The sequence below is a fragment of the Neolamprologus brichardi genome, chromosome 14 (genome assembly GCF_056152115.1).
Source record: "Neolamprologus brichardi isolate AB-2024 chromosome 14, ASM5615211v1, whole genome shotgun sequence".
NCBI classification, from domain to species: Eukaryota; Metazoa; Chordata; class Actinopteri; order Cichliformes; family Cichlidae; genus Neolamprologus; species Neolamprologus brichardi.
Genome location: NC_142117.1, coordinates 29,643,929 through 29,658,033, shown reverse-complemented (window position 1 = coordinate 29,658,033; position 14,105 = coordinate 29,643,929). Strand labels below are relative to the sequence as shown.

General features: G+C 39.5%; 1 protein-coding gene across 2 annotated transcripts in view; it reads right to left on the bottom strand.

Annotated features, from left to right (window-relative positions):
- The window catches only part of robo1 (roundabout, axon guidance receptor, homolog 1 (Drosophila)), a 227,681-nt gene that overhangs the window by 196,073 nt on the left and 17,503 nt on the right, over positions 1 to 14,105 (bottom strand). Inside the window, exon 2 of one of the 2 annotated variants that reach the window (XM_087851096.1) lies at positions 6,487 to 6,611. In XM_087851096.1, the coding sequence (XP_087707222.1) occupies positions 6,487 to 6,574 (88 nt within the window). In that variant the 5' untranslated portion in view covers positions 6,575 to 6,611. Of the gene's footprint in view, positions 1 to 6,486; positions 6,647 to 14,105 lie in introns of those variants that run through there. The other variant, XM_087851095.1, reaches the window with a different exon arrangement.

Here is a 14,105-nt window from a genome sequence, read left to right as displayed (position 1 = left end):
AATGTGTCCACTGGAATGTTTCTGAATGAAATCATTAAGCCACAAGCTGAGTCATACTGTATGAATATTCAAGTGAAACACATAGTGCTTCTTGAAGGATGTTCAAAATTAGATTAACAAATGCCTTAAACAAGGTTTCCAAACATTTAGTTAAAATGCCTGTGGGGTTGCTGATGTATGCGTGGGTGGTAATGGTTAGAATTAGTCAGCATATTTTATGATGACATTACAGCTTCAGCCATTTCTGTTTATCTTGCTTAAAGTGCCGGAAATGGCTTGCACACACTTGGCAAAGCATGTGATATTAAAGTTTTTTGTAGCCTCATCATAGTTCACCTCTGTGCCTCTGTGGTATTTTATCTTTTGTTGCCTTAGAGGAAGTGTGACCTGAGCTAAATCTTACCTTCCCCTTGGACTAACTTTGTTACAGACCCGTTCTTAATGGTAGGGAGCTGAGGTTCAAGATAAAGTCACACTTCATACGTGAGAAGCTATAGCAGAAGGTGTGAAATACGGAGAGCACTACTTCTAAGCTCAGAATATCAAATTTCAAGCCTGCGAGCAAAATATATTGCCAAAAATATGCTGGTTGTGTACAAAAACACCCTCCTTTCATTCGCAGACACACAGCTCGATGGCAAAAAGAGAAAAGAACGATAATAAAACAAATGCCCAAATCTCCCACAGCAGATTTTTCATCATTAAATGATGGCCTGAGGGTGGACGGAGTGTGATGAGGAAACACTGGCTTCTGCTCTGCTCTGTAATTAAATGGTGGCCGAATGAAGTGAGAGGCAGGGAGATGATAAGCACAGGGCTCTGTGCCCCAGGACAGAGGAAATGTGTCAGATGCTCCCAACAATATGGTTATCTGTGACCAAAGATGCTGTTTTGCAAAAACAAAGATGGCAGACAGATTGCCGCCATTTCCTAATGGAACACTGGAGGCTCTTACACAGAAGTGCAAAAAAAAAAGGCATATTTACATGAAAAACAGAAAAAAACCCTCCGTCAACAATATATGATTTAAAATCCTCTCAATAAGACAATCAATAATATCATCAGATACGTTTGGTTCAATTTTTACTCCCCAAGAAGCATAAAAGCAAAGACTTTGTTTTTCTGAACACAATTATTGGTAAATGGTAAATGGCCTGTATTTATATAGAGCTTTTCTAGTCCCTAAGGATCCCAAAGCGCTTTACACAACCAGTCATCCACCCATTCACACACTGGTGATGGCAGCTACATTGTAGCCACAGCCACCCTGGGGCGCACTGACAGAGGCGAGGCTGCCGGACACTGGCGCCACCGGGCCCTCTGACCACCACCAGTGGGCAACGGGTGAAGTGTCTTGCCCAAGGACACAACGACCGAGACTGTCCAAGCCGGGGCTCGAACCGGCAACCTTCCGATTACAAGGCGAACTCCCAACTCTTGAGCCACGATCGCCCATGTATCATTCTTAATGTTGCAACAGATTAAAAACACATGAATGTGAACGCACTAAAGACAAAAAACAATGGGAGAGAAAGTGTAAAGGAAAATAACGCACGGACCACAGCACCACAATTTCAGATGATAAGACTGGGATCGGTTCGCAGAAATCAGTATGGACAGAGTTCAGAGGGAAAAAAGAGCACTGGTGTCTTTGACAAAGCTTTTTAATATGTCTTAATGGAATGAATAGTGTCACTGAACTGTATTGTCTTAAAAAACATTCTATCACACGAATTTCATTATATTAAATGCCAAACGTTCAATCCTTCCTCTTCCTCTAATAACGCCATACTCTCTCTTGAGAAAGAAATATTGAAACAGTGGTGGTGAAACGAGGATTTTTCATCTAAATACAATTACTGGGCATTTTGCAAAGTGCTGTGAAAAGCAATCAGGAATTACTCTTGAAAGTTGGCTAGGAGAGAAACAGACCTGGTTTTTAATGTCCGGGTATTTTATTCTGACTTTTTCATTGCTAAAAAGCTTTTCCTGCCCTTTGCCAAGCAGAGATTGTTGTATCGCTGCCAGTCAGGTTTAGAATTCTTTTGATGGGGATTGAAGATGAGCACAGTCATCCCTGAAAAATGGCTGTGACTCCAAGAAGTCACGTGACTGATGCTGAAACTGGCGGCTTCATTTTTTTTTTTGCCGTTAGCCTCAAATTAAATCAGACATCAGAAACGACCTTCAAATATCTGCAAAGCCAATATGCTGACTAGGATGCATCAGTGAAAAAGGCCAGTGATCAAGATTTATGGAGTGAGGCTACTCTGTGCGTCAAGAGTGATACATGTCTCATCAACGGTGAAATGAAATGTCAAATTAGTTTGTGTATGCAGTACAGCTGTTTCAGCTCATCTACACGGATGCTCTAACAGTAAACAAGATACAGAAACAAAGCGACCAAAAACTGCAGTCAAATGAGATCCAGAGTGAGAGAAAGGAAGGAAAGAATGAGTGTCAAATAGGGTGCTTATAGCACAGAACACTAATAAGGAGAGCGTCAGCAGGACAGTGGCAGCAGATCCATTCTCCTCCGGGCTTCATCTTGGCAGTACCTGTTATAAACTTCCTCTGCCGTCTCGCACAATTGGTTCTGTAATTTAAAAAGGTCAGCATGGCTCCTGTGTAATTCAGTACTCTCATGGTGCTGTATTAACCACATATTTAATCACCCTCGGGGTGGTGTGCAAGCTGAATATTGAATGTAAAGGGAAAGAGTGGGGACCCACAGTACACCACGGGGTCTGGCTCTCTCACCTGACAGAAACCACTCACACTATGTGGTGGCGCGGTTTAACTGTGAACATTGCTTAGTGTTTCAATTTTTTAATAGAAAAGCATTGGAAACCTGAATGTTTCTGCAGGAAAGTTTGTTTCTAGTCACACAACGGATGAGTAAATTGAATCAGTATCTGTTGCACTTTGAGTGTAACAGATGTAATATCGTTTGTTATGGATTTCATTTGTCTAGAGAATCACATCAAAGAGCAGATTCACCAAAAACCGCTGTATGAAGAAAAGAAAATTCTCCTTTATGGGACATGCAGAGCCACACATACTATATATTGAATGTTTGCTACAGTACAATGTTAAAAAATCAATATAAAGAAGAAATTTAAAGTCAAACTGCCGATGAAACAGAGAAAAGCCTGTATCTGTATCTGCAGTACATGGACTGCACTAGATTCAAACCCTGGCCTGTACAAAAACTTTACGCCATATGGTTGCCTGATCAACCAAAACTGTAACTTTATTCAGTTGATATATAAGATACCCTGGAAATGGATTTGGCCTTTAACATGGGGATGTCAAAGCTTACTGTTAAAATTGTATTCTGTAGGTAATATTAAGTAATAAAAAAAAAACCTACATCAATGTCTGAAGCCATATTTGATACAAATATATTTGCTTGTATGGTTATATCACACATTTTACAATGGCCAACTGTGAGGTTACTAAAAGTATCCTCTAACCCTTTCACCAAACACAGACAAGCTCATTATTTCTAACGTTTGCAAAAAAACCCTCCAGATCATGTTCAGCAACAACATTGTGTGAATTTGTGCTCGCTGAAACATCTGTGGATGGCAGCTACAGTGCAGTAAAGATTACAGCATGTTTACACAAGTCGACTTTCTGTTGCATGCCAGCCAAATTTAACTTTTTTCATTAAAAAAAAATAACTTTATGCATTAACTGTATCAGTCTTTGAACACTTTCAAAACATGAGCTCCCTACACTTAGTCCTCCAAGTGAATGCAGCCTCTCAGAACACAGATGGAGGACTGAAGATCATGTTAACAAGCTGTTCAAGCTATGCAGTCTGAAACAGTCGAGATCTGGGAACGTGAGATACACTGACACCCACCACCATGATATCCCCATCCACAGTGTTACAAAGAGTACGTCTTCCTGCACTGGCCCCGAACAATGTCACTGAGTGCAAATTACTAGCTGTAGAATCTTTTAGAGCAAACAAAATATTTTATGGCGTCCTATTTTTTCCTGCTAAAGTTAGACAGTACACATAATAATGGTGCATTACTCATGAAACAGACATGGTTAACAAAGAAGCTCGGAAAACCCAAATGATGAAAGTGCCCTAAATAAAGGAAACAGGGAGTCACTGCTTTCGGGAACAGCTGATATTTACATTAAAGCAAGGAAAATAATAGCACTGTCAGTCTTGAAGTATGTAAAGATAAAAAAAATAAAGCGGCGCTTTGACATTTCTCTCTCATTGAGAAACACGGTCCTGGTGGAATTCAGCTTTCCTAAATCTAGACATTACTGAGAGCTGCCTTTCTTTGCTGACACATGTACAGAAGGTACAACCCATGACTTAGATCTTAGGTTAAGGTGAATTGCCACTGAAGCTAAACAACAGGTGCCTTACATAAGAAAGAATGTCTTTTTTCATATCTTTGTTCCTGACACAATTTCAACTTACAGATACTTCACCCACCACTTAGAATGCTTGTGGGTATCACCTTGCATCTCTTCAGTGATAAGCAATAGAGATAGGTAAAAGCCCTTGGTATAGCACTCTGATGCCATCAGATTGTTAAGCAAAAATGTTTCGATTCAATCTTAATATAGCTCCTACTGCTGCCAGTCAGAGATCGTGCTCCAAGAGTGTGATTGAAAGCATTTCTGCCAAGGTAGCGATCCCTCATACACACACACGCACACGCACGGACACCATCACATCGGAGACCAGGGAGCTGCATACTGCCCTCTGCTTGACAAGTAAATTGCTTCCTAGATAGTGCTGGCGAAAGAAAATACAAAGAGAAGAAGGTGGTGGCATGAGCATGGTTAAAGAAAATGAATGAGAGGTGAAAGGCAATAGAAAGAAGCAGAGTAGTCAGAATGAGAAGGTAACAGCAAGCAGTGAATGTGAAATGCTCTGCTAAGCAGGACTGCAAGGGCCTGTTGTCTTGCTGGATGAGAGCTGGGTGGAAAAAAGAGAAATCAGCATGGTGGAACTGAAATGACTGTCAATTGCGGTGACAAAAGCACATAGTGTGGGTGGTTCACTTATCTCAAACATGGAGACATTTCAATAAAATGTCACAGGTTAGAAAATCAGTCATGTAAAAACAACCATATCTTAAAGTCTTAAAGCAAACAAGACATGGAACAATTTAGATTATTTATCTCATAGACAGATAAGAAAAGAAATCTGTAAAAGTCAACAGACGAACTTTCAGATATCGATGACAGAAGCCAGTGAAGTATTCATCTAGCAATCCTGTGGATTATTTCAATCTATTTTCCACTGTAAAAAATGAAAGAAAATAAAATAAACATCAATTTTTAATAACTTGCAATTTTCATAGGATGTGAAATCCTTTGGTGACCTTGTGAACTTGAACTTTTTTATCAGAAACTACAGAGTAATTCACTTTACTCAGTCAAAACTAAGACTAAGACTAAGAAAAAGTTCACCTCGCATACACTACAAAAACAACTCCTAATACTTGAATTCATGTGCTTTCAGTCTCATTGCCACACTTATATAAATCCAAGCATCTATCCATCTAACCATGTAGCTTCATGGCATCCATTTCCATGCAAGAAGATCCTGCAAATGTAACATGTTGCTGGTCTAGTACTTTTGTCCATATAGTGCATGTATTCAGTATATGTACATATATGGGGTCAGGGATCTTCAAAATAATGTCATCAAACATGTAGAGGACTCCTAAAGAAGTTGATAATAATGATCAGCGGAAGGATAACGTTTTAGTAACATTTACAGTATACATTGGACACATTTAATGAACATAACTGAATGGTGGCTGGATGTGCAGGCCCCACCACAGTTGGCTTTTCTTTAATTCCTATGATTCCTATGACTCTACTTTATTTGATGTACTTTACTTGTACATCAAATTCCCAAACAAGTTCAAGAAAAATTGTTTAAAACAAGATCATCTTACTGGCATAACTTTAGAATCTCTATATCTGTTTTACTGTCCATCTAAGGTTTCTGTGTAGTTTGTGTCTTTGTAACCCTTCCATTCTGTATTGTATTGTTTTACAAACCCTGGAAGAGGGAAGAGGTGGGTAAGGTGTAAATTATTTTCATACTGACTAGCAAAAGGAAGTTCATAGCAGTGCAAAATTAAAATTTTCTGAATATTAGTGTGTTCAAGCCACGGAGGGCCGTTACGATGTAGTGTACTTCTTTATTTTGTTGTTTGGAAAATCAGGGACTTTTCTCAATATGCCACAGAAAAAAAAAGAAAATTACTTTGTGCCAAAAAAAAGTTATCTTAGCTCCAAATGACTCTGAATTTAAGTCCCATGTCAACAATAAGTCACTAAAACTACAAGAGCGGTGTCAAGCATACAATAAGTCAGACAGCCGTTGACTGACAGACAGACACAGACAAACCATGACGATGGAGGCAGACCATGAAGTCTTGATCACTGATGAGCTGACAAGCACGTGCTGAGAAACATGTCATGTCTTACCTGGGATTAAAGGAACCTCTTGACCCCAAGCCAGCCTGAGCAGGACCATAATGAAGAGGGGCGTGGCCCCTGACCATGTGCCACGCATAATGATGCTCACTGTCCTGGCATCACTTAAGGTCAAACTGAAAAAACAGATTAAAAACAAACAGTTAAACATCGGTTATATAGCTGGGAATTCTCTCACACATGTAAATACCAACCGGAAAGAAAAAAAAAGTTGTGTAATGCATAACATTTCCTACTTCTTACTTTCAAGAATCATAATACACAACGCAGCTCTCACATCTAAATGACTCACAATCTTTTAATGAGTTCCTTCACGTTGTAATTCAGTGTCATTCAAATCCATAATTCTTTGTCAGACGAGAGTTCAGTCTTGCTAACAATGCCAAGAAGGCTACAAATCAACTTTCTTGTTGCAAAACTCTGACCTAGCATCTTATATTGTTCACAACACAACAGAAGTCGGTGTCAAATTGATTTCAGACGCGGGAGACAAAATGTCAGAGTGTAGTGGTGTGTGTGTGTCTGAGAGAGAGAGAGAGAGAGAGAGAGAGAGAGGGGAGAGACAATGCTGCCATACTGAAATCACCTGCACATAGTGACAAGGACCGTCTGTGGCATGGAAATAAATCGGAGGATTCTCCAGATCAGCCATCTGTGGAACAACCTGGTCACCCTTGTTTGATTACATCCAGCAGGCCAGGCAGCCTTGACTGCTTCGTTTCTTGGTCTTTCAGACTTCCCTCCCTGCGCTGTGAGGCAGTATGATTTTCTCTTTACAGCCTTTTTTCCAGGCATGACATACTCCTTGAATTGGATATGCTTCAACAAAAACATGATGGACATGCTTTATCAAATATTTCAAGGCACCACAGCAGTGACTGAGTCTCTACAAGCATCGGATCATTTATAATGATGATTTATATTACCATTCCACAACAACCAGTGGAATTCAACATATGTATGTTGCAATGACAGTAAATTTGGCACTGCTATGAAAACTTTCTGGTTTCATATTACTTAATTCTTCCAGACTTGCATGTCTTTTAATAACGCACTAAATGGACCATGTATTTGCCACTTATCATGGAAGCTTTTATGTCATTCTTTTCCTCACAGCTGCATCGATTTAGTCTTGCACCTCTTTTATTTCCTGGCTTTTGAATGAGATAAGTCACTGAAAAGTCTCTCTGTTAGATCTCAATGTTGGGGTTGCACCAAAATGTGTTTTCATTACTTTATTCCTTCAGTGTCACAGCAGACTCTAAGAATTATGTGTTGTATTTGCACATTTGTTTCCATATGACAATCATTTTCCTGCCTGAATGTCAGATAAAGTCCCAGTTGTTGCATTCACTACTCCTGGCCATCTGAATCCATACCATACTACCAGTTTCCTTGAAGACTAGCAGGCTAGCTTCCCCCATTATTGTTGATAATTGTGTCAGATAAACACTGCATCTTCCTCTTGCAGGCAATCTGATAAATACCCAATTACCAGTAAGGAGATGGCTGTGACAAGTCAGTATCAGAGGTCTTTGGTTTGGGAATGGCATTGAGAGGACCCCCTCAACCCTCCATCAAGTAGGGAGCTGGATTCATAATTCAACTCATCACAGTGTTCCATTTGATTAATGAATGGACAAATTGGAGATAAAAGAAGATTTATTTGAGCCCTACCTCCTGGAAACTACAAACACACACATAAGGATGCATCACAGTCCAATTTAATGACTATTGCTCAGGACTCATTATTAAACCTGCTTCCATCAAAGGGAATACACATGTTTCGCTAGACTTGTTTCAGCGCCTTCGACTGTGTTCACTACAGATTCAGTTCTGGAGGAATGAAAGGACTTTATTGTCTCTTTTTATCTGACTCAATGACTGCTGAATGGATTCAAGCCAATTAATCAGGCACTGACAAGCAGCATTGCTGCTGGCTCAGTGACCAACTCCAACAAAAGACGGGAACCATCAGCAGAACAGTCGCTGCCCACAAATTGATTTCTGAAAGCCTACAAAACCAAGGCAATGCCAATCAAAACCTGTGGTTTCCAATTGTGACATATCCACATGACCCAAGCACTTAAACTCAAGAGGAATCACAACCTGTGGCTAAAATATTATCGAACATTAAAGAACAAAGACATATGTTTTTCTCAACTTGCAAGTATTTCTTGATGAATTAAGAAAACACAAAATCCATGTGAACTATCCATGAACCTGGAAATTCTCAGGTGAAATGTTTAAATACAGGACTGGCAAATAACTTTTGGGAAAGCTAAGTGGAGACCTCTGGTTATAAGAATGAACTTCACTTTACCTCTGACTGGGACTTCTACTTTTCATCGCTTAATCCTTTTTTTCTTTCATCTCCTACTTCTGATACTAACTGCACACTAACCAATAGTAAAGCAGCTTGGGAAGCAAAAGCACAGGGGACAGCATCGGGGATGTATTGGCTGAAAAGGCTGAAACTGCCGTTGTCGAGTGCAATCAGAATAACAACAGACAAATAAGCTGACAATTACTAATGGCAGTTATTTGCCAATGTTTGTTTATTGTGATGCATCAGTTTTATGCTCGTGTTTAAAGATAGTGTAATAAAAAGCCGAAAGACTTCAAGATTTCAAAGTATCAGCCTAACTGGTATGACATAAACAAATACAATAAATGCAAAACATAAAGTTAAACTGTGACATAAATGCATGGTATTATTTTGCAATAACTATTTGAAAGATTAAATTGCAAAGACGTCTTGTAAAGTACTGGTTTGAGTGTACAAGCAGAAATTAGTTTTCTGTTCACATTTTCTCTTCAACACTTGTTGATCACATGATATAGTTTCACTAACCATAAAGATGCCCCATTCCACACTTTTTTAGCTCATGGATCACTTTATGCCAACTACCATAATTTCATCCATTCTTAGAGATTAGATGACATAAACCACAAAAACATTAACATAAAAACATTATGGTTGATGGTTCGATGGTTCTGGCTGCTCTAGTCTGCATGTCAAGTATCCTTGGGCAAAGTACTAACACCAGTGCATTCATTGGCATCTGAATGTGTGTGAATGTTAGATAGAAAGCATTTGAGCACAGAAAAAAGTGCTTGTATGAATGGCATGTTGTATAAATCACTTTGAGTACTCAGGTATAGAAAGGTGCCATTTAAGAGCCAGTCAATTTAATAGTTAATATTTAAATCTGACATTTTCAAGTTTATTGCTAAATACTCTACCAACGTGCTTCTTTGCCGTCTTTCTTACAAACAAACACTGCTGATATGCTACCGCTGTTTTAAATATCTGGTCACCATTTGTCCCCAGTTTGAAGAGAACCAAAAATTTCAAATACTGACAAGCAATATTATCTTGGTGACTTTGATCAGAAAGCTCTTAGTCTTTAACCACAGGGTTAGCAGTTCCATTATAGATCCTGGCCTCTCCAGTATTAATGAGTATTTCTATTTGCCACTGACCCTGCTTCTGAAATGCATCCGATGCCCTTCACAGCCTCATCTTAGCTGAGTGTGAGTGGAATATTGCTGAAAGTTAGCCAAATAAAACTGGATATTTTCCAACATTAAGGTATTTTTAGGATTAAATCGGTACCTTTGTTTCTTCCATGTTCCTTTGCCTTGCAGGACCAGAAAGATGATAGTCACATGCAGGTTTGTTTCTTTTAGAACACAGCAATAACAATTACCCACCACTGGGCCAAAAATAACCACAGGGTTTGTTAACTCAGACTGCTATAGCTTCAGCAGTTAGAAATAAAATAGATAGAAATGCCTTTTTGCATGAAATATTGACTGTAGATGTCATTTATTTCTGAAATTTATTCCTCACTATTTAAAGAAGCACATTTTCTTTTCTTTTATCACTTTCTCTGAATATTTTTGGCACACCTGGAAATGGTCAAACAAATTTGAGAGTAGGCCAAACAGTATTATAAGTATTAAATAAATCTTATAAGGTTTGCTATTTGTTCTGTGCTTTTTCCTGCTCAATAATAAAAAAAACTGCTTTAGCGGTTCATTGACTACATTTTTTCTTAGCTTCAGATTCCACAGTTAAGGATTAGTGCGCCATGTGCTATATATATCTATAAAAGACTTGAATCATATGCACAGTAACCGGTACAACAATAGCGACCCAAACAAAAGAGCATGGGAATCACACTTTAATGAACAATGAGCTTCAGATCATAGCAGTCCATTTCTGATTTGGTGAAATGTGCATAAACTGATAAAGCCTACTGTATTGGAACAGGTTACAATGAATGAGTAAAAAAAAAAATACATCTACAGTACATGTGCAGTGGTCATCAATACCATTAAGGGGATTTGCTTCTTCTGTACATACACCTGCAAATCTCATTAGGTGTGGTTTATCATGCTGTGCCATGTCAGCACCGTATTTTGATGAATAGTCCCTGTGCCTCTCATGCACTCCGTTCTCTGTGTCACCATGTCTTCTCCTTTCTCATAAAAATGCCAACACTGGATTAAGGATCTCACATTCACATTATGCTCCTTCACTTCATTACAATAAAAGGATTAACCTGCCTGGGTGGTGGAAAGTGATCGGTAGGGAGGGTGGATGACACGTGGCTGAACTGTCCTTCCCTCTTTGTGTAAATCATATCTCTCATGCTCCCCCAAGACCCACTACCAATCTTCCACACTGCTGTGGGAACCACAGTGCAGACAGTGGCAACATTCAGGGACGAGAAACAAATCTGCAGCCATTAAGACGCCCTGCAGTTGACTTACATAATAGCATATGCTCCATCCATTCCACCGGGAGAGACCCGTCTTCACTGTCCCACTTTCTGTTCATTGCTACTGTATGTCATGTAGTGAATGATCATTTGGATTTGTTTTAACGGTGGACGCTACTAGCCTAGATGGAGGTTTTTATTCTGGTAAAGAAAAATTCGACAATAAGCAGATCCAATTTAATAAGCATCTCTTTGTCTAGAACCGGGAAGTTGATGCAGATAGAAGAAAAAATAAAACTCAAATCAGAGCTGAAGCTACTCCAGTATCTCTCCGGAGATGAGCTTGGTAACTTGGCTTCCTTATAGTGACCTGTCTTCTCATGAATGTGATCTTTCAAAAATTAAAAGCTTATTATTTCCTGGAGTGAGAAGCCAAGCGCACGGCCCCCAGCCCCTTCACTAGTGATGATGGATTAGTCCTTAGCCTGCACTATGGACCTGTCCCCACTGACTGCACAGCGAGTGACGCCACAGGCCTAAGTGCCTGCTATCAAGATGCCATTTTTGACAACTCTTAATTTATTTGAATAAAGGCTCCACCATTTCTTTAAAGGACAATTCCATTATTTCAGGATACAGATGGGTGGTTCTTTGATTTTTTCGACGTAGTATTACCATAAAAACATCCAATCCTATTTAGTCCTATTACTCCATGTGGACATATTTTAAAAAGCTGGGCAAAGTGCTTCTTTCTGTAAATAGAAAACATACATTTGTTTTCTAATATCAATAAAACAGGCCTTTAGTTAATACAAACTTAACTTTATTCCCTTTGAGTGACTTTAGACCATGATTGGGAGATTGCAAAAGCTGTTACTCGGTGAGAAATGTCTCTCAGTGAAGCAGTATTATTGAAGTCAGAAAGCACCAGGGAGCTATAGGTTCTGTGCTCAGGTTCAGTGTCCACAAGCTTAAAGTAGCCGAGGTTTTCGCATTATGGGCCCGTTCTTATGTGTCTGAACCATTTTCCCAGGGTCAGCATCATTTGGACGACTTACAGCGCAATTTGTCTGCAGTGATTGGGTCTGCCTGGGTGGGAACAAAAGCAGTCAGCCTGGCTATTGTGTCCTTTTGTGTCCCATATGTCAGAAGTCTGCTACACAAACAATGCAGCAACTGCCAAGAGCACAACAGTCATTATCGGCTGCAGAATCGCTGTCATTATCCTGCTGCAATCATAACTCTAATTACAAAAGTTGCTATGTAAGCAGGTAGATTATGCAATGTTAATTATGCGTGCACAATGCGGCAAGCGTATGTTCAAATGCCACTCTCTATTATGCCCCGCACAAAAGCAGCACACGTTTTACCCTCTGCCACATGCAAAGCAACACCGAGTCCCTTGATGGCCGGTTTAAGCACTCACGGTAGAGTCGCAGACCTCTGGTCATTAACAATATCTTATTAATAGTTGCTATTAATCATCCCTAACTATATTTTCTGTCAGAAACTAAAATTGATTAATTGATGGTCTTCATCCCACAAACTGGTCCATCTCATTACTCAGACTCACCTACATTGGATATCAGCTGGATGAAGATGAGCTGCAGGCATTTTCCAATTTAATTCACAACCAGTTCCCACATACTGCATACAGATTTGTAATTAACCTCTCACCAAACACTCTCAGATTTAACATCTGTCACATCCACCATATGACAGGCACAGAAACAAACTGTTAGATATAGAAATATACAGATAAAACTGATTAAAATGTCACACAGGCAGGTTTACAACTGCACTAAGCTTACTCTTCAATTCCAGGCTAAACACGGTTGAAAAATGTGTGTTAATAAAAATCTCAGAGATTTTATAGACAAAAGCTAGACAGTGGATGGTTTTCCTAAAGCAGAGCACAGGGTTTTTTGCATTAATCATCATGAGGGTGCACTTTCCCAACCCACTCTGGCAAATTAAATCCTCAGAATAATATCTCCATCATTGCTGTATTTCTATGCTCTGTCACAAGCATCTATCTGGGCATGGAAAGGAGTGCAGCAGAGCCTGCCAACTCAGAAAAACCTGAAACCAAGGGGCAATAAAAAGTGACATCAGCAATGGGAAAGTTAATAGTGTGTTTCAGATGCACTTTCTGGAGGACGGGAGTAGCAGAGGTTTCATTTACTGTAAGTGACAGTGGCTGACAATCTCCTTCTGCCTTCCATATGCCCTTATGAATCTCAACCCGCTCTGTGTAATAACCTATAAATAGATAAGGCTTCCGGGGGGAGGGGGGGTTCTTTGACAGTTTATAATGTCTGGAGATATACTGCATTTACAGTTTGTGTACAGATCATAGTAACACCTTGTTTTTCCTATTCATCTATTCACTGTGATGCCTGATTGAAACCGGGCTGCAGTTCCCTGTGGGGTTGTATGGTGTAAGAAGTATCACAATGGTGGTTGTGTAAGACTACTTTTTTTTTTTTTAACTTCAGAGGTCTGTTTCTAACTTTACAGAGCTCATTTCAGCACAGCTGTCAGAGAATGCCTCAAGCTGAATAAACAGAATACAGAACCACGAAGGCAGACTGAAGACAACATGACTCCAGGCGTCTGCTTGAAATTGGGCCACAGGCACATTTTCTTCTGTTTCCTCCATGATACATGTTCTCTTTCTCATTTATTAGCCAACATAACTCTTGCTGCCTCTGTAGTGAATTCTCATGTATCATTTATCTTTACAGACCTAGTTAAGCTTTTTTGTCATAACAGTATGATGTAAGACAGTTAATCCTGTAGATAAATAGGGTTCTTGTATACAACACAGCAATCTCTAATACAGCTTTATGGACTCCATTTTGCAATACTGCTCAAGGC